Below are 22,869 nucleotides of genomic sequence, written 5' to 3'. Positions count from 1 at the left end.
CGTGTAATCTAATACTTGCCTGGGCACTCTAGTGTCTTACGCGGTGCTCACGCTTCTCGCACGTCGGATCCCGATCGAACGATCTGAACTCAGCGGCGTTTCCATCCGAAAATTAAACCAACGCTATCTTTTCCTTCTCTTTCGTCAACTGGTCAATTCTCGTGCTCGTCTCCCATTCCCCTCTCCTCTCGCCCGCATCGACGCCCCGCTCGATCTCCACCTGCGAGTCCGTCTCGTCGGCGGCGAGTTGCTGGTGGGAAACCCCTGCAGGGTTATGCTGGTCGGTTGGGGTAGTGGGGGAGCCGGGGAGGTCCGTCGACGGCATGGGCGAACGGATCGACGCTACCGAGGTGGGGACAGACGGGGTGAGATGGGTCCTTCGCCGTCGCGGCCCTGCGAATCGACGCGTCCGAGGTGGCGGCGCGGTAGCGAGAGTCGGCCCGAACGAGATGCGCCTGCTCAGCCTCGCGAATCGACGCGGCCGAGGCTGTTGGACGTGCTTCAAGGTGTCCCTAACAGAGTTTCAGCGGCATGGTTCTGGTAAATGCTTCGACCTCGCTTGGTTTCTGCCGTTGTTGCTTCGGGCTGTAGTTTTTGATCTATGCGCATTGGATTTTACCTCCAATTTTTGTCCTCGGTGATGTTGGACTAGTATGCACGGTGCTGCTGGCAGTTACAGTAGTCTAGGGGGAATTTTATTATTTGCCCCACTTTATTTAGGCTCTCTACAATTTGCCCTCTTTTACATTGGTATCACTTTTTTGCCACTCTTTACTTTGCCAATTGATTTTTTGCCCTTTTCAATTATTTTCTTTTATTTTGAGAATCTAGACAGGAACTCCAGACAATACTACCCCCGCTGCTCATGGGACTAATCAATTGGGTATCTTCTTTATTCCCCTGTTCAGAACGGCAGGGAAGAGCTGCTGCAGCAGCCACACGCCGCCGCCGGCGCGAGCAGGCGCCATGGCTCCAGCTGGTCCGCGGCCCCGCTGCAGTCTGCTAGTCCACGCCGACGAGCTTCTGGTCCTCTCTCATCTCTCCTTGCCGACGGCGAGGCCACCATCGATATCGCCCGCCAGCCCATCGGTCACTCCCTTGACCTCCTCGCTCGCGAGCCTGCCGTCCATTCCGCCCTCGGTGGGGATCCCGCCGCCAACCGCCACCTCTACCTGCGGCCTCGGGTGAGAGGGACGTGGAGGCGGAGCGGCGGCGGCTCGGGAGGGTCAAACAGCGGCCAGGAACCGGCGACCTCCGGAGAGAGGGACGAGGAATGGCGGCCGCTAGGGAGGGTGAGCAGAGCAACGGAGGGAGAGGAGGCGAAGCGAGCTAGGTGAAAATGGTCATGGAGGAGACGTACAGGACGAGCGCTATGGAGGTTGGCCAAAGGAAGAAGAAAGGGGCAGGTTGGACATTTCACGTGGGCCCAATCTGCCTGAGGGCAAAATACCAAAGAGCAAAGTAAAGTGGGGCAAAAGATAAGTTACAAAGTAAATGAGGGCAAATTATAGAAGTACCAAGTAAAGAGGGGCAAAAAATAAAATTCCCCGTAGTCTAGTTGGTGCTCTTGTAGGCTTCCCATCTCGATCTGATTACTCCTCAATGCTCATCTCCATCTGATTGTCTTTGCCTGCGACAGCCCAACTAGACTGCTACGGACGGCTCGAGTAGGAGTGGCATAAAGGTGGATGGATGGCTCAGCTGTGAGACAGCCATAGACTGCATCGTCTTCAGAAGCACCTCGCCGTCCTGCGATTTTTTCTGCCATCAGAACTTGCCGTGGCTCTCTTAGGTGTTGCAGAGACTGGATAGTGGATACGTGTTCATGGTGCAGGTACCGTATATTGGTCTCTGATTTCTAACTGCAGTTTATCCTGTAGGATGTAGCAAGTAGGCGTTGTGATTTTGAAGATCAGTGTAGTTTTTGCCTTGAAGTTAAATGGTAACATAATACGTAGCTATGGTGTGTTCTGTTAGGGTTCATGTTATCATCCATTAGTTCAGCTCATTATGCAGTGACACATGTAGTTTTTGGTCAATAGTTACATACATGTTATCCCGACCGCTTGATGCAATTCATTTTGTGGAGTTTCTCAATAATTTCGTTTGAATTTTATTGTCCAACATGTATGAAGTTTTATGTTGTAGAAACCATGATTATGGATGTAACTAGCACATCAGGACATGCATATTGTATGTAATATTATGCTCCTAGGTTGTATGTTTGTCAACTTGTAATTATTTGATCGTAATTAACTAATTATGCAATGGGGTATGTATATTCGTTAGATGGTGTAGAAGTTAGATAATAAATACATCATGTTCCCTACTAGCATGCACATTGGGATATTGTAGGCAGAAGAGGATGTATATTTTAGGCTATAGGATGTATATTTTTTTGTTGGGGCACTCTGCTGTCTTACACGGTGCTCCCCCATCGCGTCCGTTGGACCGAGATCAGGCGGCGGATGACTTTTCAGCCGGACAACGGGCACGTGCCTCTCCTCTCCTCCACTCATTCTTCAGCCCCAGCCGCATGTCATCTGCATCCTCTCCCCCACTAACTCCAACCCGGGCGGCGAAAGTAGAGTGATTAACCCCAAATCGAGTGGATCCTCAGGTCGGCGGAGGGACGAGATCGAGGTGAAGGGCGGCGACCATAGCCTTGGCGCGGCTGTGGGGAGGGAGAGGCACGAGCGGAGCCAGTGCTCCAGAGGAGAAGGGCGGCCATGGCGACGGTGGGGGAACCGCACGGCGACCACAGTCCCAACCAAGGTGAGGGCGGCGGCCATGGCGCTGGTGTTGCTGCGGGGGACGGAGGAACGAGCAGCGCCGGTTCTCCATATCATATGGCCTGGACAACGACGACCTTGACGGATGTGACTGCGAGATGCAACTCGCGTCCTGGCCGCGCGACGACCTCGACGCCAGCGGCTGCTAGATGCAGCTCGCGTCCCGGCCATGCACTCTGCAGATGGGCTGGACCACGACGACCTCGACGCCGGAGGCCAACCTGCTGCTCGCGTCCGACCATGACGGGCTGCTGCTCGCTGAGCGGCCGCGCGCCAGTGCCTAGGACGGTGGGGACGATGGCGCGGTCGTACCTGTCCACCCAGCGCAACCTGCCCTCCTCCACTTCCTCCGTATCTCGCCCTGGTTTCATCAACGCATGAATCCATGATGCATGTGTACGACGACGGGAGGTATTAGGATTTGCCGATTTGGTGGCTAGGCTGGAGAAGAATCGGCATCCAATGCGCATGCCTGAATCATATTTTGCTACTAGCCTACGGACCAATTTTTTCTGAATTAATCAACATCGATCTGTTCTGTACTAGTACAAGTCCTATATTGTCCAGCATAAGTTCATCTTTTTTTTTACATCCATGTACTGTTCTTTTGCATATCTCTCTAATTTTGTTACATCTAAATACTATTTATTACATGTAAGCACTATCTTTTACATCTAATAAGCAGTTGAACATCTCTGAATTTTGTTACATCTAATTAGTACTTGTTTACACCTAATTAGCATTGTTACCGGCTGTAATTTTTTCAGACATTCATGATGACTGAAAGGTGTGGCCTCTTGACCTCCTATGATCAGCTGGGGGCAGGGCATCCTCGATGCATTTGATTTTATTCCAGTAATAGTACCATGTCTACGACTACTCTCCTTTCTTGTACTACTCTCCTGCAATCCAAAGACCTAAAACAAATTCTATGTATTTCTTAGGATTTAACATGTAGTTTCCCACAGATTCATCTATTTTTTTTTCATCCAGGACCGTTTTGCATACATCTCTGAATTTAGTTACATCCAGGTACTTTTTTTTATTACATGTAAGAACTATTTTAGTACATCAAAAAAGTAGCTGGAGATCTCTGATTCTTTTTACATCTAACTATTTTTTTTACATGTATATTTCTTTACATCTAACTAGTATTTTTACATCTAATTAACTTCAAGCAGTAGGATAAAACTATTTTATTACATCTAACAATAGCATAGGATGTAGTAAATTATATCAATGGCCTTCCTCTGTTCTTCAGGTTCAGTTCCATGTTTTTTACAATTTTTAGTTTAGTTTGATGTATTTCTGGTTCTTGAGGTTTTACAATATTGAAATGTAGTTCCCTCAAAAGGCTGGTTGTACCGTGATGAAGTTTTTTCTAGCTGGCAATAGAAAAACATGCAATTTCCTATGCTTCTTACATTCTGTTGCTACATGTAAAATATTGTTGCTTTTGCAAATTTAATCTGCTCACAATCGAGTGGTAACATTTTTACAATCAAGTCATTTTACAAAATTAATCTGCTGTTAATCTAGTCATTTTCTCACTTTTGTGTTAGCTAGAGAGAGGAATGTGCCGATGTATTTACGATCATGCTTGTTACATGGAATAAGTAGGATTTACAAATTACTGAATTTCGAATCGGGTTTTTATAAAAATGTGGACGTATGTTGGAAGTATATTTTCCATAAGCAAAGATTTCAATCACCTGGTGGAAGAAAGGGTGAACTGCCGTGTTTTGGGATCCAGTATCTTGTCTCACGCGGAGTAAAAAAGTCTCAGTAATTAATCAGGCAGGGGGGCGGTGGGCTGGGAACCGGACTTTCTATTTTAGGAAGCATCAAGAGAGGGGACCAGAACTTTTACTATTTTTGGGTGGAGCACTCCGTAAGACTATACAGTGCTAGGGCACTGTGTAGCAGGGTCCCATATTAATTATTTATTTTTGCGTAGTCTATATACAAAGTATTTTAGATTGAGATATTGTATGTTTAAAGTATACATCATTATCTAAGTGTACATATTTTTTCGGAACTTTCTGAAACTAAAGGGCTACAGTTAGTTCAGGCTCAAAATGCATTTTCCCAATCTTAGTAAATGTAACCAATTCACGCTCTATTCATGTTCAGCAAATCTATTCGAGCCTTGCAGAGTGCTGAACAAATCTGTTCGAGCTTTGCAGAGTGTGTAGCTGCACCTAACCATTCTTACTCTGTTTCAGATTTACATGTTCAGCAAATCTATTCGAGCTTTACAGAGTGCAGCTGCACCTAACCATTCTTACTCTGTTCTAGCTTTACAGAGTAGATAATAGAAAGGTTTAACTGATGACGCAAGGATAGGTTTGCTCAACGTGAAGAAGGCGCACAATACAGTGGCATTATCAGCATTGGCATCAGCCAAATTAACACGACATGTTTCCAGACAGTTCATACCCAGCAGAATACAAGCACCATCTACCGGGAGACCAGACAAATTTAGAAGAAGAACTATTGGTTTCAGTAGCAACTTAAATTACAACACTTGACACAAAGCAAACACATTACTTATCCAAACAACACAATTCTTCCAAACTTACAACACTTGACACGATATGAACACAATGTAGTGCACCCAGCATATGAAAATAACAGTTATCTAGGGAAAAGCCAAGTTGCTGGCGGCTTCTTGCCCTTGTACGATCCTCTGGGAAGCGGTGAGTCTAACGTCCCATCCTTCATGTCATAGATTGCGTAAGAGCTTGGTGCATCCTCAAAGTTCCACCCTTCAATATCCTCCAGGAAGAAGATACAATTCCCCTTTTGTCTGTACCGAGAAACGCAGATAGATTGGGAGCTTCTACCCACAAACAGCACCTGATCGTCCCCCACGCTCGTCACCTTCACCCACTTAGCCAATTTGAAGTTTGCCTCGAGCACCTCAAATTCAATCCGCACTACCTTGATTGTAATATCCAGGACATCCCCAAATCGCTGTTCAAAGGTCCTTCTGCGGACAAGCAGTAGGGCACCGCAAGACTCAACCAGGTAGTTTTGTGTCCCAATTGCGCCACTGAAAGGCCAAGGTGGGAAAAAGAATGGAGCCTCAGTGACAACACGTTCAATCCGATACAGTCTCAGCTTTCCACTGTCAATGTCCTCTTCAACAATGATAGAACAAAGGTCACCCTCGTCATCAACGGTGTACAGCTTACCTCCATAGAACATCATATCTGCAACTGAGATGATCCTTCCGAGTGCACTTACAAACCATGATTTAGCACCTGGACGGCAGAACGCAAGCGTATAGAGGTCCCCAACTCTAACCATGGCTGCAACAAGAACTTCGGAGCAAACGACTATCTTCCATATTAGTATATCTGCCTCGGTATTGAGCACTGTGTTGGGTATCTCATGGCCATTAATTACTTGATGAGGCTCGTCGATGAGATTGAAACAATGCAGGTCGGGAAGCTTCAAGTTGTCCTTGGAGAAGGTGTTGACTAAGGAGCAGGTTTTCTGAGTCGAGAAGACAAGCCACTCACCCGAGCAGCTGTGGAAGACAGTACTGTTGGGGATCTGGAAGGATTCACCGCGGGGCAAGGTGAAGGCAGCCCCATCGGAAAGCACAAGCCATGGCAAAGGTGGGGGAATGCCAGAGTGCCTTGCAGAAATGCACCAATGGTGGCACACAGCAGCAAACCGGATGCGATCAATGTGCGCAGGGAGACAGCCGAGGACATGGCCTACAAGCTCTGTTGGGAGATCCGACCATGATCGCTGGTCATTTGAGTGCGCCAACTTGCTCGTACAGATCTGCGTCGCCAAAAAATAAATCCTTCAGACTAATAGTAATAGGGTGAAAACTTGCATTGTTATAAGCTTTATAACATCAACTGTCATGAGAGAACATGGCCACAAGACATGGTTAAATATGATCAAATGGACACAGAGACTTTCTTATTTCTAAGGAGAAGATAACCAGCGAGTAGTTTGGTAACCTAAACCCTTAGGCATACTCCTCTCATTGATTACATTGACAGTCTCAAAAGGGCTGTTGGGTGACAATTCTCCTTGGAAATAATCATGATAGTTTGCTGGGTCATTTGGACAAATTGAAATGACTTCATATTCAAAGGGCTATAACCAAATCTCTGTAAGTGCAGAATCATTTTCAAGAATTAAATGGCTATGCTTCTTCAGAAGACAACAAGGAAGTATTAGTCTGGCATGAAAGCTTGGATGCAGAACTTTGCATAGATAGTTAGCCATCTGCTTTCTTTCTTTTTAGCCAGGTTTCTAGAGCTAAGCTCTAGCTTTTTTTCGTACAGAAATGTCTTCATTATAAAAAAATAAAAAATATGCAGCGGGGAAATCTACAGTACAGCTTAAAAAAACCTTAGGAGATTTGAGGCGGTCTTATGCTATGCATGTAAAATTACTGTTGTTTCCTGGTGGGAACAGTCTGTAGAAAAAAATATCTCTGTTAAGAGCAGGATGTCCAAGGTAAAATCATAACTTGGTTGGTCTGAGTTTGCTGTTTTTGTTCTCATTCTTCTCCTCTCACTGGAGTTCTCGGCAAATTAAGATCTAGGAATTCCGCATGCCTATCCTAATCATTTTATGTGTACCAGCCTGAAAAATAGGAACTTATTCAAATCCCCAAGCAGTGAAATAAACAGAAGAAACGGTCTATCTAATTGACCAATCTATGTAAGCTTGCGATTCAATCTTATACAGAAAATATTACCTACAAGAATCCATGATATACAGCTCAATCTGCGCATGCTTGTGATTGATTGTATGGTCAAGCTATAACAAGTGACCAACCCAACACATCACATGTAAATCTTCAAATCGACCCTCGGCTGCTACAGTATAGTACAGACAACCCTAGCAACCCCCGAAAATTAAACCAAAATCCACTAAATGCAGCGTGCGCTAAGAAAGACCAGGTCCTAACCAGTGAAATCTGAGTATTGAAGCACACCATTGCTACCGCATCAAATCTACAAACTCCACGAAAAAAATCGAGGCGATACTGGCGGTTGTTGTTACCATTTCTGTGCTGGATCCCTGAACGGCGCCACCTAGCGCGCTCACCGCCGGCGGCGGCGTATGCCCGGTCGAGTCGTGCGCGTGTGCAGACGTAGTGGTTGCCCTGGCCCCTGACGACGACGCTCTCTGTTCCGTTTTTCCGTTCATCTGGAATCCCTTACATGGCTGAAGTGGATTAAGAATTACCGAGCACAGAGGCTCCAGCACACGTGGCGGCGCAACAGCTCAGCGTAATGACACGTATGAAACACAGCATCCACGCGTCACGAGCAACACTGAGCGGTCGCCACCGCAGCAGCCACACTCATGGAAATCAGATCCAGCACCGATATTATCTTTGGCTTCTTAAGCTATTATACACTATATAAAAGTTGATCAATTTAGCGCACTAAGATTAGCTGAGGCACTGTAGATGTGTAATTTTCCTTCAATTTGCTTAAGCCACTTCCTGACGCGTGTCCCTAAATTTGGTCAATTAACCACGTTGTTCGTGGGTTTTCCCTTTTTTCTGGGCAGGGTGGTTACCGGTTACCGGTTCGTGCGTTTATTCCCTTCGTATCTTGCAAGTTGTTCCGGTCACTTTAGATTTATTGCGCGATTGACTACGTCAAGATTCATCTAGATATCCACCGCTTCCTATTCTTCTCCTTTCTTTTCTTGCCACGTGCATCTCTCCCATGTCCAAAATTCCCCCACGTCTTTGGCCCTCCTCGAGGACCATGGCGGCCTGGATGCAAGGCTGAAGACGCCATGCGTGTCGATTTCGCCGCCGGAGCGGAGGACGGTAATGGAGAAGGCCATCCGGAGGACGACCCAGCGAGGGGTCGTGGCCGTCGATGCCCCGGTGCGGCCACACCCGGACCCGCCCTCACCGGAGCGACCGGGACAGGCCGATGAGGAGCAGCGCGAGGATGGGGCGAGATGCCATCCGAGCAGATCGTAGCCTCGCTGCTCGCTGCTCCATCACAAGGTGTGCCACCCAACTCCAACTCCCCCACCCAGGTTTCTCATATTCCTCACCCACATGAATAAATCCTTTTCTTGTGAGCAATTGGAGCACTTCATACAGACAGCTCTATATCTTGGTGTTAGTCTAACCGCCAATCCACTCATGGGTAGTAATATATTGAGCCCTGATGTGGCTATATATCTTGGTATTGGTCTTTTTTTTTTGGGGTAACCTCGGGTCTTGGTTAGAAGAAAGGAGGAGGTCCGCATAGACATGAATCAAGATAGTGTATAATGCCATAAGTATGTTGATTACAAATTAGCCTGCTGTTCCAGAGTAAGTTTTTTTTTTTGAATAGTAGCCACAATAAGTTCAGACATTTGGTATTTTCAAATTGCATAGGGGTCATGTAAGGATAGGACTAACTTATGAAAAATTGTAGTTACCATGGTATAGATTAAAGGAACAATCAATTTATATACCACTAAACATTACATATGACATATGACTTTTAGAAGAGCGTATGAACTAGACATGCATTTCTAAACAAGAAAATATCTTTCCAACTACTACTCAACTTTGCCCTTTTGCAGTTCAAGATCAGACAGATACATTGTGGTTTAATTGTAGTTTCATCTACTAATTTGGTGGTAACATGATATCAAGGAGTAGTTGTAACTAATTTTGATCTCACAGGGAGGCTACATACAGATATATGTTAATACCTGAAAATTGTTCCAGTGCTCAAGGAGATGTACCTACCTGTTGTTTGGTGTATCGGTTTGTCATTTTCAGCCCATCACATTTCTACATATCAGGTTAGTGTACCAGTTGATATCTTTAATATGCAGAATTCTGCACAATTATTTTGGGTGTGATATCACTCTTTGATCTGCTCTTAATACATTATCAGATGACAGTTGGAATCATTTCCTCAAATTTCACTAAGCAATCTCAAAGTTTTCTTTTATTTTTGCTGATAGAATTGATAAGCTTTTTCATTGATGCACCAAATTTAAATCCTATTGAGCTTTTGATGTTGTTTATCCCTGACTGTGAGCATATATGACATTTTTATTGCGTTGGCACTCATGAGTGATTTGTTGTCTTACAGGTTAAGGGTAGCCTACGAATATTAATTATATTGTCGCATCTTCAGAGAAGCTATCAGCAGCATACTTCATTGTCAGTGCGAAGAGAGGGCCGTCCAACGACTTCGAGATGTTGATTCCTTCGGTGTTGAGGTAATCTCTATCTATATAGCTTATTTCAATGTGATTGTTCATTATATATACTGCAAATTTACTCAACTGAATCTCACTCTTTTAGTTCACATTCGAGTACTTTCTCTCGCAATATTCCAGACTGAGATTGCTCTTACAAGTCCACTTCGAAATTTATTGAAATATTGTCTTTGTTGTTTGATTTTTCAGAGATGGTTGGAGTTAGGGGGGCGTCCAAATTATTCACCATGTTTTCCTTTGTAACTTTGCAATTTTGAACATGCCTTTATTGCAAGGGAACACCATGTTAACTACGGTTAGATGGTCACACAAAACAGTTGCAATTGCAGCTTCATTATTAGCGAGCTAGGCTAATATGAGCTTTGGCAAACTTACAGGTATGTATGGAGTGATGAGGAGACAGGGAGGGTGCCGAAACTGGTTTTACTCGGTTCTTAGAACTGAGGATACTTCCATGTTTCATAACTTGCCATTAATGGTTACCTACCTATTTTTTTTTACTTGCAGCTATGTTTTTGAGGAATCATTCGACGCGTTTGCGAGATTGTATGGTTCGTTGTTACCAGCTATGTTGTTGAACTATACTTTATAATTGTCTATTTTCCATACCGTATGCCTTGCTATTTTAATTCTGTAATTATTTGTTTCATGTAGACATGAAGTGATGAACAATAGTTGGTCACTTGAAATGCCTATCTTCGTACAGTACTTTGCTATTTATGTTCTGCAATCATGTATTTCACATACAGATGAAATAAACTTGATCACTTCAAGTTTCTATCTACGATATGTGGCCTTGCTGTTTTAGTTCCCTGATGATCTCACGTGATGCATCAAATAGAAGACATAAGGGATAGCAAGTTTGCTACACATACCTTGAAAATAGTAATGCACGTTACCTGTGGACTTAATGGTGCATTTTGATTCCTGCCTGTTGCCTAGCACTTTCCTTCATTTTATTTGCGAAAATTGTTTATCCTCTGACAATCGTTCACTCTTCGGCAATTGTTGCAGCTAAGTCATCCTAATGATTTATGTGTTCGCAACAAGCTTGCAAGAGTCCCAACTCTCGGTTGAAGGAACTCAGCAACAAAGTCAGATTTTCCTAGCCACTACAATATGTAAGTGTCCTTTTTCTGATGGTGGAATTATTGTTCTTATTGTACTTCCCAGGCTTGCATACACTAAGTAGATCATTCTATTCATATGACGCCCGATTTATTTTTTTCGTGTACTCTCTCTCTGTACGTGGGAAAGGGGCTTCTTATGCCTGAGTAAATGGCTCTGACATAGCCCTATACAAAGATATATTTTGAAGTTGATGTGCATTTTTTTCCAAGCCTTATGCTCTGTGTTCTCTAATTTTGTACCTCGGGGTTTTCTTTTCTCTCGCATTGAAGTAATGGTACTATTTTGGAGCCTTATTTTGAAGTAATGGCTAAGGTATGCATTGAATAATAACCAGTTGTGTAGTCACTATTCACAGACTACAAGAATATAAGGTTTCTTGGTGCAATTTAGATTAAAAAACATCTATTTTACTTCATAGCCGTTTAGTAAAAGTGTTACGCCATTACTGCTTAGTGTATGTTGTGAAGTAGAGTACTACTGCTAGGCTGTTTTGAGATAGATTGGTTGGTAAACTAGCCTATTATGACATTTAGCTTTAGCTTTGTTTACGTAACTCATTGCGGATCACCTTGATCGCCTTCGCCCTTCACGGGGATGATTGTTCTCTCATGGTACCATTTGCCTAAATACCGAATCAGTAACTCCATACAGAGCTATATATAACTATTCCTATCCTACTGCGGTGTTAACAATGCTTTACGCATCGTGGCCGGGCTTTTGGTTCCGATAGAACGGCAGCTGATGTAAATGGCTCGTGGGTTGACAAGCTAAACTCGAAAGATTCAGAGCTCAAGCCACTTGATGCATTTGGTTCCCATGTAGGGGGCATTTCGCCACATTTTCGTTTTGTGTACATCTCTAGGCGTCGACCGGAAAACTATCTTCTCCGTGCATCTCTCACTGCATTGTATTCTCCTGTGTATCTGCGCTGAACCAGTGTATAAAATTTTAGCTTTTCTGGTTCCCATTTTAGTTCTACTTTCCCGTTGTTAGTAAGAGTTTGTATGACCACTCACGCTAGGGCTCAACTGAATAGAACTGCTTTTCACTATTGTTATCTCTATGTTCTGAAACTATCTGGCTGTTGCCTGGCTGTATAAGCCTACAGATTGCAAGCAAAAGAACTGTAGTGCGCAAACTACACGGACAACAAGATACCCGTGTTTTAAAAGTAATCTTTTTCCAAATCTAAATCTCTCACATCTATACTATTAGTTGTCCTACTTTAACCTCTCTGGTTTACAGTTTTTTTTTTGCGAAACCTCTGGTTTACAGTTATTAATTAACGATGCGAACAAATAGTTTTCAGCAGAATGGCCAAACTAACGGGCTGTGTCAGCGTGTTATGGTTGAGAAAGGGAGCATACCGACGGCTAACAGCCGAATCAATTTTTGCTCTTGCTCATCCTCAGGGGTTTGCAGTTTCTCGCTTCTATTTCCCCACTGTATAGTTCCACTCACACCGCAACACCGCCCTCAATCCCACTTGAATTTCTTCGGCACAGAAACTTTGATTAAAATCTACCAAGTATACCACACAAACAGAGCTCTTCAGAGTTCAGACACTGCAGGAAAAGTAACATACCCGTCGCTGATAGGGCAATCGATTCTCGCTTTTGCTCATACTTAGACAGTTACAGGCTTATAGCTCCACAGTTCTTCAGGGCACGCCCAGCCTCTCTTTCCACTCCTATTTCTTCAGCACGGCAATTCTCACTCAAATCTACGCAATTGCTACAACAAATAATATCGCCGCTACTGAGACACTGGAGACAGAAGAAACATACCAACGGCTGGATCCATGAATGGTTGATCTTACCCATCCTCAAGTAGCTATAGTTTCTCGCTTTTCTCTTCTCGCTGCACCCTCCCGCTGACGCCCATCGCGCCGTGCAAACGGGCTCTAGCACCTCTCAACGCGCGGAAGCTGCTCCGATGCCACATTCCCCAGCCCCTAACGGCGCCCATGCTGAGTTGCTGACAGAGATGGGCCTTCGCGCCTGCAGAATAGACGGCGAGACATCTGCAAGGAATACAAGTCCGGCATCGCCTGCCACCGCCACTACCACCTCCGTCCCCCACCCCCTGCATCTTCCGTGCGAAGACCATTTCTTTTCTCTGGATTCCTCAGTTTTCTCTTCTCTGTTCTTTTCGTTCTTGCCTCGGAGTCATTAAGAATAGAAAATGTTATTATAATTACCTACATGTGGGAAAGGGCCGCACCAACTTCCGTGACCCGTCAAGCCCATCTTCAACCAATATTTAGAGACTACTTCTACTACGGAAAGTTGATAGAAATATGGTCAATGCCACGCAAACACAATTATGTCTTCACATATAAATTTTGTGCAAACATTTAACTGAACAACGTTCTCAATAGATATAGGACCACGGGCGCGGCGTGCCGCCGCGCCTATGCCTCCTAGTCACTGTGACTATCTTAAGACATCTCAGCGGCCGATCTAAATTAACGATCTAAACAATTCATTTTTATTCATTTGGATACGTCCGCGAATAGAATGGGTTCTGTAGTCCAGTGGCACCACCGCGTCGTCACCCATTCGGTCTAGGCTACTGTCTTTTGAGGAAATTGTCAACAAAATACGGCAGGATTTGAGAATTTCATTCTAATTTCGTTATATGTTACATGTTTGACTGAAAGCAACTAAAACACCCTACTAGCCGTCTATCGGCAATCACAACGGGCCAGCTACGCCGTCATTGTTCGTGGTGGTTGATGGCGTATAAGACACACGTCCGTTAGGAACCCCAAGAGGAAGGTGTGATGCGTACAGCGACAAGTTTTCCCTCAGTAAGAAACCAAGGTTATCGAACCAGTAGGAGTCAAGGAACACGTGAAGGTTGTTGGTGGCGGAGTGTAGTGCGGCGCAACACCGGGGATTCCGGCGCCAACGTGGAACTCGCACAACACAATCAAAGTACTTTGCCCCAACGTAACGGTGAGGTTGTCAATCTCACCGGCTTGCTGTAAACAAAGGATTAGATGTATAGTGTGGAAGATGATGTTTGTTTGCGAAGAACAGTAAAGAACAACTATTGCAGTAGATTGTATTTCAGATGTAAAGAATGGACCGGGGTCCAAAGTTCACTAGTGGTGTCTCTCCCATAAGATAAGTAGCATGTTGGGTGAACAAATTACAGTTGGGAAATTGACAATAAAGAAGGCATAACAATGCACATACATATATCATGATGAGTACTATGAGATTTAATCAGGGCATTACGACAAAGTACATAGACCGCTATCCAGCATGCATCTATGCCTAAAAAGTCCACCTTCAGCTTATCATCCGAACCCCTTCCAGTATTAAGTTGCAAACAATAGACAATTGCATTAAGTATGGTGCGTAATGTAATCAAGACAAATATCCTTAGACAAAGTGAAAGGACACGGATGTCGCCTAGAGGGGGGGTGAATAGGCGGTTTAAAACTTTTACGAGATGGGCTTAACAAATGCGGAATAAAACTAGCGTTTACTTTGTCAAGCCCAAAGCCTATATTTATGGTTCACCTATGTGCACCAACAACTTATTCTAAGCAAAGGTTCACCTATGTGCACCAACAACTTAAGCTAAGCAATACAAGCAAGTATGTGATAGCAAGATATATATAACTTCAAGCACGATGGCTATCACAAGGTAAAGTGCATAAGTAAAGAGCTCGGGTATAGAGATAACCGAGGCACGCGGGAGACGATGATTTATCCCGGAGTTCACACTCTTGCGAGTGCTAATCTCCGGTGGAGAGGTGCGGTTGCTTAGTGCTCCCGAACGCCACAAGAGGCTCACCTTGAGGTGTGGTTGCTCGATGCACACCAACGCCACAAAGGCCTCACCCCAAGATGCGGTACTCACACCACACACCGAACGCCACGAAGGCGCCTCACCTAAATCTCCGGTGACCCTCGCCACAAAGACCTAGGTCACGGTTCCACTAAGGGATTTCCTTCGAGGCGGAAACCGGGCCTTACACAAAGATTGGGGCACACATCCACAACTTAATTGGAGGCTCCCAACAAACCGCCACAAAGGCTTAGAATCCGTCTAGGGTTCCAAGAACCCAAGAGTAACAACCTTCTTGTTTTCACCACCACGAATCACCGTGGAGAACTCAAACCGATGCACCAAATGCAATGGCAAGAACACCACAAAGATGCTCAAATCCTTCTCTCTCAAATTCCAACAAAGCTACAAAAGCTATTGGGGGAATAAGAGAGGAAGAACAAAGAGGAGAACACAAAATCCTCCAAGATCAAGATCTAGTGGGTTCCCCTCACAAAGAGAGGGATTTGATTGGTGAAGATGTAGATCTAGATCTCCTCTCTCTTTTACCTCAACAATATGCAAGAATCATGGGAGGAATCAAGAACTAGGGCAAGCTTTGAAGGACAACAATGGAGGGGAGAGAGAGAGAGTGAACCAACCAGCCCAAGGAGGAAGAAGGGGGTCTTATATACCCCCTCCCAACGAAATATGACCGTTTGGGGCCTTCCAGGCCGGAAAATCCGCCCCGTGCCGGATTATCCGCCCCCAAAATAGCCCCTGGACTCGGGCCGGATATTTGGCCGGATATTTGCCCGGAATTGGCCATTCGGGCCGGATTATCCGCCCCCCAGAAAACTGCAGAAACACCAAAACTAAAACGGGCATAACTTTAGCATCCGGACTCCGATTTTGATGATCTTGGGCTTGTTTTGAAGCTAGGAACAAGCTCTACAAGATCATGCAGGAAACCATCATAGTCCAATGATACGTCTCCGACGTATCGATAATTTCTTATGTTCTATGCCATATTATTGATGATACCTACATGTTTTATGCACACTTTATGTCATATTCGTGCATTTTCTGGAACTAACCTATTAACAAGATGCCGAAGTGCCAGTTCTCGTTTTACTGCTGTTTTTGGTTTCGAAATCCTAGTAACAAAATATTCTCGGAATTGGACGAAACGAAGACCCGGGTTCCTATTTTCACCGGAAGCATCCAGAACACCGGGAGGGACCGGAGAGGGGCACTCGGGCCCCCGGACCATAGGCCGGCGCGGCCCGGGCCCCGGCCGCGCCGCCATATGGTGTGGCCACCCTTCGACCCTCCTGCGCCGCCTCTTCGCCTATATAAAGCCTCCGTCGCGAAAACCCCGAGGCGAAAAACCACGATACGAAAAACCTTCCGGAGCCGCCGCCATCGCGAAGCCAAGATCCGGGGACAGGAGTCTCTGTTCCGGCACCCTGCCGGAGCGGGGAAGTGCCCCCGGAAGGCTTCTCCATCGACACCGCTGCCATCTCCACCGCCATCTTCATCACCGCTGCTGCTCCCATGAGGAGGGAGTAGTTCTCCATCGAGGCTCGGGGCTGTACCGGTAGCTATGTGGTTAATCTCTCTCCTATGTACTTCAATACAATAATCTCATGAGCTGCCTTACATGATTGAGATTCATATGATGATGCTTGTAATCTAGATGTCATTATGCTAGTCAAGTGGGTTTTACTTATGTGATCTCCGGAGACTCCTTGTCCCACGTGTGTAAAGGTGACAGTGTGTGCACCGTGTGGGTCTCTTAGGCTATATTTCACAGAATACTTATTCACTTGTTGAATGGCATAGTGAGGTGCTTATTTATATCTCTTTATGATTGCAATGTGTTTGTATCACAATTTATCTATGTGCTACTCTAGCAATGTTATTAAAGTAGTTTTATTCCTCCGGCACGTGTGCAAAGGTGACAGTGTGTGCACCGTGTTAGTACTTGGTTTATGCTATGATCATGATCTCTTGTAGATTGCGAAGTTAACTATTGCTATGATAATATTGATGTGATCTATTCCTCCTACATATGCATGAAGGTGACGAGTGTGCATGCTATGCTAGTACTTGGTTTAGTCTTTTGATCTATCTTACACTAAAGGTTACTAAAATATGAGCATTATTGTGGAGCTTGTTAACTCCGGCATTGAGGGTTCGTGTAATCCTACGCAATGTGTTCATCATCCAACAAAAGTGTAGAGTATGCATTTATCTATTCTGTTATGTGATCAATGTTGAGAGTGTCCACTAGTGAAAGTGTAATCCCTAGGCCTTGTTCCTAAATACTGCTATCGCTGCTTGTTTACTTGTTTTTCTTGTGTTACTACTGCTGCATTACTACTGCTTGTTTATCTGTCTGTGCAAAGCACTTTTACGGTGTCGTTGCTACTACTTATTCATACCACCTGTATTTCACTATCTCTTCGCCGAACTAGTGCACCTATTAGGTGTGTTGGGGACACAAGAGACTTCTTGCTTTGTGGTTGCGGGGTTGCATGAGAGGGATATCTTTGACCTCTTCCTCCCCGAGATCGATAAACCTTGGGTAATCCACTTAAGGGAAACTTGCTTGTTGTTCTACAAACCTCCGCTCTTGGAGGCCCAACACTTGTCTACAAGAATAGAAGCTCCCGTAGACATCAAGCACTTTTCAAGCGCCGTTGCTGCGGGAGGAAAGGTAAAAAGGCACTCATACTTTGGTTCCAGGTAACGAGTACTTTTCAGCGCCATTGTGTTTGTGCTCGAAGCTATTTCCTTTAGATCCTGCAATTGCATCTTTTTGTTTTTTGTTTACACTAGTTTGGCATAATGGACAACAATGAGCTTCTTATTCTATTTCCTGATTTAAAACATGGATTGTTTGATGCGAAAATTAAAAAACCTATTGAATCTTATTTGCATGCTGGTAGTAATATTAGTATGAACGCTTTGAACACCATTGTTGATAATAATGTAGAAAGTTCTAAGCTTGGGGAAGCTGGTTTTCATGATCTTTTTAGTCCCCCAAGCATTGAGGAGAAAATTTTCTTTGATGATACTTTGCCTCCTATTTATGATGATATTAATGATATTGGTCTTTTAGTGCCGCCTACTATGGAGGATAAGTTTAATTATGATTACAATATGCCTCCTATATTTGATGATGAGAATAATAATGATAGCTACTTTGTTGAATTTGCTCCTACTACAACTAATAAAATTGATTATGCCTATGTGGAGAGTAATAATTTTATGCATGAGACTCATGATAAGAATGCTTTATGTGATAGTTATATTGTTGAGTTTGCTCATGATGCTACTGAAAGTTATTATGAGAGAGGAAAATATGGTTGTAGAAATTTTTATGTTACTAAAATGCCTCTCTATGTGCTGAAATTTTTGAAGCTACACTTGTTTTATCTTCCTATGCTTGTTACTTTGCTCTTCATGAACTTGTTTATTTACAAGATTCCTATGCATAGGAAGCATGTTAGACTTAAAGTTGTTTTGAATTTGCCTTTTGATGCTCTCTTTTGCTTCAACTACTATTTCTTGCGAGTGCATCATTAAAGCTACTTGAGCCCATCTTAACGGCTATAAAGAAAAGAACTTCTTGGGAGATAACCCATGTGTTATTTTGCTACAGTACTTTGTTTTATATTTGAGTCTTGGAAGTTGTTTACTACTGTAGCAACCTCTCCTTATCTTAGTTTTGTGTTTTGTTGTGCCAAGTAAAGTCTTTGATAGTAAAGTAAGTACTAGATTTGGATTACTGCGCAGAAACAGATTTCTTTGCTGTCACGAATCTGGGTCTAATTCTCTGTAGGTAACTCAGAAAATTATGCCAATTTACGTGAGTGATCCTCAGATATGTACGCAACTTTCATTCAATTTGGGCATTTTCATTTGAGCAAGTCTGGTGCCCTTTTAAAATTCGTCTTTACGGATCTGTTCTGTTTTGACAGATTCTGCCTTTTATTTCGCATTGCTTCTTTCGCTGTGTTGGGTGGATTTCTTTGTTCCATTACCTTCCAGTAGCTTTGAGCAATGTCCAGAAGTGTTAAGAATGATTGTGTCACCTCTGAACATGTGAGTTTTTTATTGTGCACTAACCCTCTAATGAGTTTGTTTCGAGTTTGGTGTGGAGGAAGTTTTCAAGGGTCAAGAGAGGAGGATGATATACTATGATCAAGAAGAGTGAAAGCTCTAAGCTTGGGGATGCCCCGGTGGTTCATCCCTGGATATTCTAATAAGACTCAAGCGTCTATGCTTGGGGATGCCCAAGGCATCCCCTTCTTCATCGACAACATTATCAGGTTCCTCCCCTGAAACTATATTTTTATTCCGTCACATCTTATGTACTTTACTTGGAGCGTCTGTGTGCTTTTGTTTTTGTTTTTGTTTGAATAAATGCTTGTGTGGGAGAGAGACACGCTCCGCTGGTTCATATGAACACATGTGTTCTTCGCTTTATCTTTTAGTGTTCATGGCGAAGGTTAAAGCTGCTTCGTTCATTTTTATATGGTTGGAAACGGAAAATGCTACATGTAGTAATTGGTAGAATGTCTTGAATAATTTGATACTTGGAAATTGTTGTGCTCATGTTTAAGCTCTTGCATCATATACTTTGCACCTATTAATGAAGAAATACATTGAGCTTGCTAAAATTTGGTTTGCATATTTGGTTTCTCTAGAGTCTAGATAATATCTAGTATTGAGTTTTGAACAACAAGGAAGACGGTATGGAGTCTTATAATGTTTACAATATGTCTTTTATGTGAGTTTTTCTGTACCGTTCATCCTTGTGTTTGTTTCAAATAACCTTGCTAGCCTAAACCTTGTATCGAGAGGGAATACTTCTCATGCATCCAAAATCCTTGAGCCAACCACTATGCCATTTGTGTCCACCATACCTACCTACTACATGGTATTTATCCGCCATTCCAAAGTAAATTGCTTGAGTGCTACCTTTAAATAATTCAAAATTTATCACCTCTGATTTGTGTCAATGTTTTATAGCTCATGAGGAAGTATGTGGTGTTTTATCTTTCGATCTTGTCATTTACTTGACAGGACTTTCACAATGGACTAGTGGCACATCCGCTTATCCAATAATTTTGCAAAAAGAGTTGGCAATGGGGTTCCCAGCCCCGATTAATTAACTTGCATCAATAATTCTCTTCACATGTTTTGCTACGATTCATCGGTAAGCAACTTAATTTTGCAAATAGACACTCCTTCATGGTATGTGATTGTTGGAAGGCACCCGAGGATTCGGTTAGCCATGGCTTGTGTAAGCAAAAGGTTGGGAGGAGTGTCATCCATAAATAAAGAAAAACTAAACTAAAGTACATGTGTAAACAAAAGAGAAGAGGGATGATCTACCTTGCTGGTAGAGATAACGTCCTTCATGGGAGCCGCTCTTGAAAGTCTGGTTGATGAGGTAGTTAGAGTGCCCACTACCATTCGTTGACAACAACAAACACCTCTCAAAACTTTACTTTTATGCTCTCTTTATTGTTTCAAAAACCCAAGCTCTAGCACAAATATAGCAATCGATGCTTTTCCTCTTTGAAGGACCTTTCTTTTACTTTTTATGTTGAGTCAGTTCACCTATCTCTCTCCACCTCAAGAAGCAAACACTTGTGTGAACTGTGCATTGATTCCTACATACTTGCATATTGCACTTGTTATATTACTCTATGTTGACAAACTATCATTGAGATATACATGTTACAAGTTGAAAGCAACCGCTGAAACTTAATCTTCTTTTGTGTTGCTTCAATACCTTTACTATGAATTTATTGCTTTATGAGTTAACTCTTATGCAAGACTTATTGATGCTTGTCTTGAAGTACTATTCATGAAAAGTCTTTGCTTTATGATTCACTTGTTTACTCATGTCATTACCATTGTTTTGATCGCTGCATTCATTACATATGTTTACAAATAGTATGATCAAGGTTATGATGGCATATCACTTCAGAAATTATCTTTGTTATCGTTTTACCTGCTCGGGACGAGCGAGAACTAAGCTTAGGGATGCTTGATACGTCTCCGACGTATCGATAATTTCTTATGTTCTATGCCATATTATTGATGATACCTACATGTTTTATGCACACTTTATGTCATATTCGTGCATTTTACGGAACTAACCTATTAACAAGATGCCGAAGTGCCGGTTCCTGTTTTCTAGCTGTTTTTGGTTTCGAAATCCTAGTAACGAAATATTCTCGGAATCGGACGAAATCAAGACCCGGGTTCCTATTTTCACCGGAAGAATCCAGAACACCCGAGAAGGACCGGAGGGGGCCACGGGCCACCCAAACCATAGGCCGGCGCGGCCCGGGCCATGGCCGCGCCGCCCTATGGTGTGGCCACCCCTTCGACCCTCTGCGCCGCCTCTTCGCCTATATAAAGCCCCTGGATCGAAAACCACGATGCGAAGAACCACGATACGGAAAACCTTCCGAGCCGCCGCCATCGCGAAGCCAAGATCGCGGGGACGGGAGTCTCGTTCCGGCACCCTGCCGGAGCGGGGAAGTGCCCCGGAAGGCTTCTCCATCGACACCGCTGCCATCTCCACCGCCATCTTCATCACCGCTGCTGCTCCCATGAGGAGGGAGTAGTTCTCCATCGAGGCTCGGGGATGTACCGGTAGCTATGTGGTTCATCTCTCTCCTATGTACTTCAATACAATAATCTCATGAGCTGCCTTACATGATTGAGATTCATATGATGATGCTTGTAATCTAGATGTCATTATGCTAGTCAAGTGAGTTTTACTTATGTGATCTCCGGAGACTCCTTGTCCCACGTGTGTAAAGGTGACGAGTGTGTGCACCGTGTGGGTCTCTTAGGCTATATTTCACGAGAATACTTATTCATCTGTTGAATGGCATAGTGAGGTGCTTATTTATATCTCTTTATGATTGCAATGTGTTTGTATCACAATTTATCTATGTGCTACTCTAGCAATGTTATTAAAGTAGTTTTATTCCTCACTGCACGTGTGCAAAGCGTGACGAGTGTGTGCACCGTGTTAGTACTTGGTTTATGCTATGATCATGATCTCTTGTAGATTGCGAAGTTAACTATTGCTATGATAATATTGATGTGATCTATTCCTCCTACATATGCATGAAGGTGACGAGTGTGCATGCTATGCTAGTACTTGGTTTAGTCTTTTGATCTATCTTAAACTAAAGGTTACTAAAATATGAGCATTATTGTGGAGCTTGTTAACTCCGGCATTGAGGGTTCGTGTAATCCTACGCAATGTGTTCATCATCCAACAAGAGTGTAGAGTATGCATTTATCTGTTCTGTTATGTGATCAATGTTGAGAGTGTCCACTAGTGAAAGTCTAATCCCTAGGCCTTGTTCCTAAATACTGCTATAGCTGCTTGTTTCTTGTTTCTTTGCGTTACTACTTGCTGCGTTACTACTACTGCGTTACTCGCTTGTTTCTTGTCTGGGCAAAGCACTTTTACGGTGCCGTTGCTACTACTTATTCATACCACCTGTATTTCACTATCTCTTCGCCGAACTAGTGCACCTATTAGGTGTGTTGGGGACACAAGAGACTTCTTGCTTTGTGGTTGCGGGGTTGCATGAGAGGGATATCTTTGACCTCTTCCTCCCTGAGATCGATAAACCTTGGGTAATCCACTTAAGGGAAACTTGCTGCTGTTCTACAAACCTCTGCTCTTGGAGGCCCAACACTGTCTACAAGAATAGAAGCTCCCGTAGACATCATCCAACAAGGGAGGATAGAAACAAATGATGAAAGGTTTGACCTATCTAAAAAAGACATACCGGTAAAACCTCCAATCTTGAAAATGCAACAAGTTGCCCATGCAAAAACTATTTTCGATGAACTAGAGCTTGTCATGAGAATAATA

The 22,869-nt window shown here is 43.7% G+C and overlaps 1 protein-coding gene and 1 long non-coding RNA gene across 2 annotated transcripts; one reads left to right on the top strand and one right to left on the bottom strand.

Annotated features, from left to right (window-relative positions):
• The first annotated feature begins 1,684 nt into the window (after positions 1-1,684).
• Positions 1,685-3,882, top strand: LOC124698999. Its single transcript, XR_007001205.1, has 2 exons — positions 1,685-1,834; positions 3,560-3,882. It is a non-coding gene; the product is annotated as an uncharacterized LOC124698999 (long non-coding RNA).
• A 1,547-nt stretch (positions 3,883-5,429) lies between these two features.
• Positions 5,430-7,905, bottom strand: LOC124696078. The gene is made up of 2 exons (XM_047228860.1): positions 7,833-7,905; positions 5,430-6,590 (listed from the first exon to the last, which is right to left on the bottom strand). Exons 1-2 carry the CDS (start codon positions 7,833-7,835, stop codon positions 5,430-5,432), a joined length of 1,164 nt encoding a protein of 387 aa, XP_047084816.1. The 5' UTR covers positions 7,836-7,905.
• Positions 7,906-22,869: the final 14,964 nt, after the last annotated feature.

This window comes from Lolium rigidum, chromosome 3 (assembly GCF_022539505.1).
Source record: "Lolium rigidum isolate FL_2022 chromosome 3, APGP_CSIRO_Lrig_0.1, whole genome shotgun sequence".
NCBI lineage: Eukaryota > Viridiplantae > Streptophyta > Magnoliopsida > Poales > Poaceae > Lolium > Lolium rigidum.
This window is presented reverse-complemented; position numbering and strand designations above follow the sequence as displayed.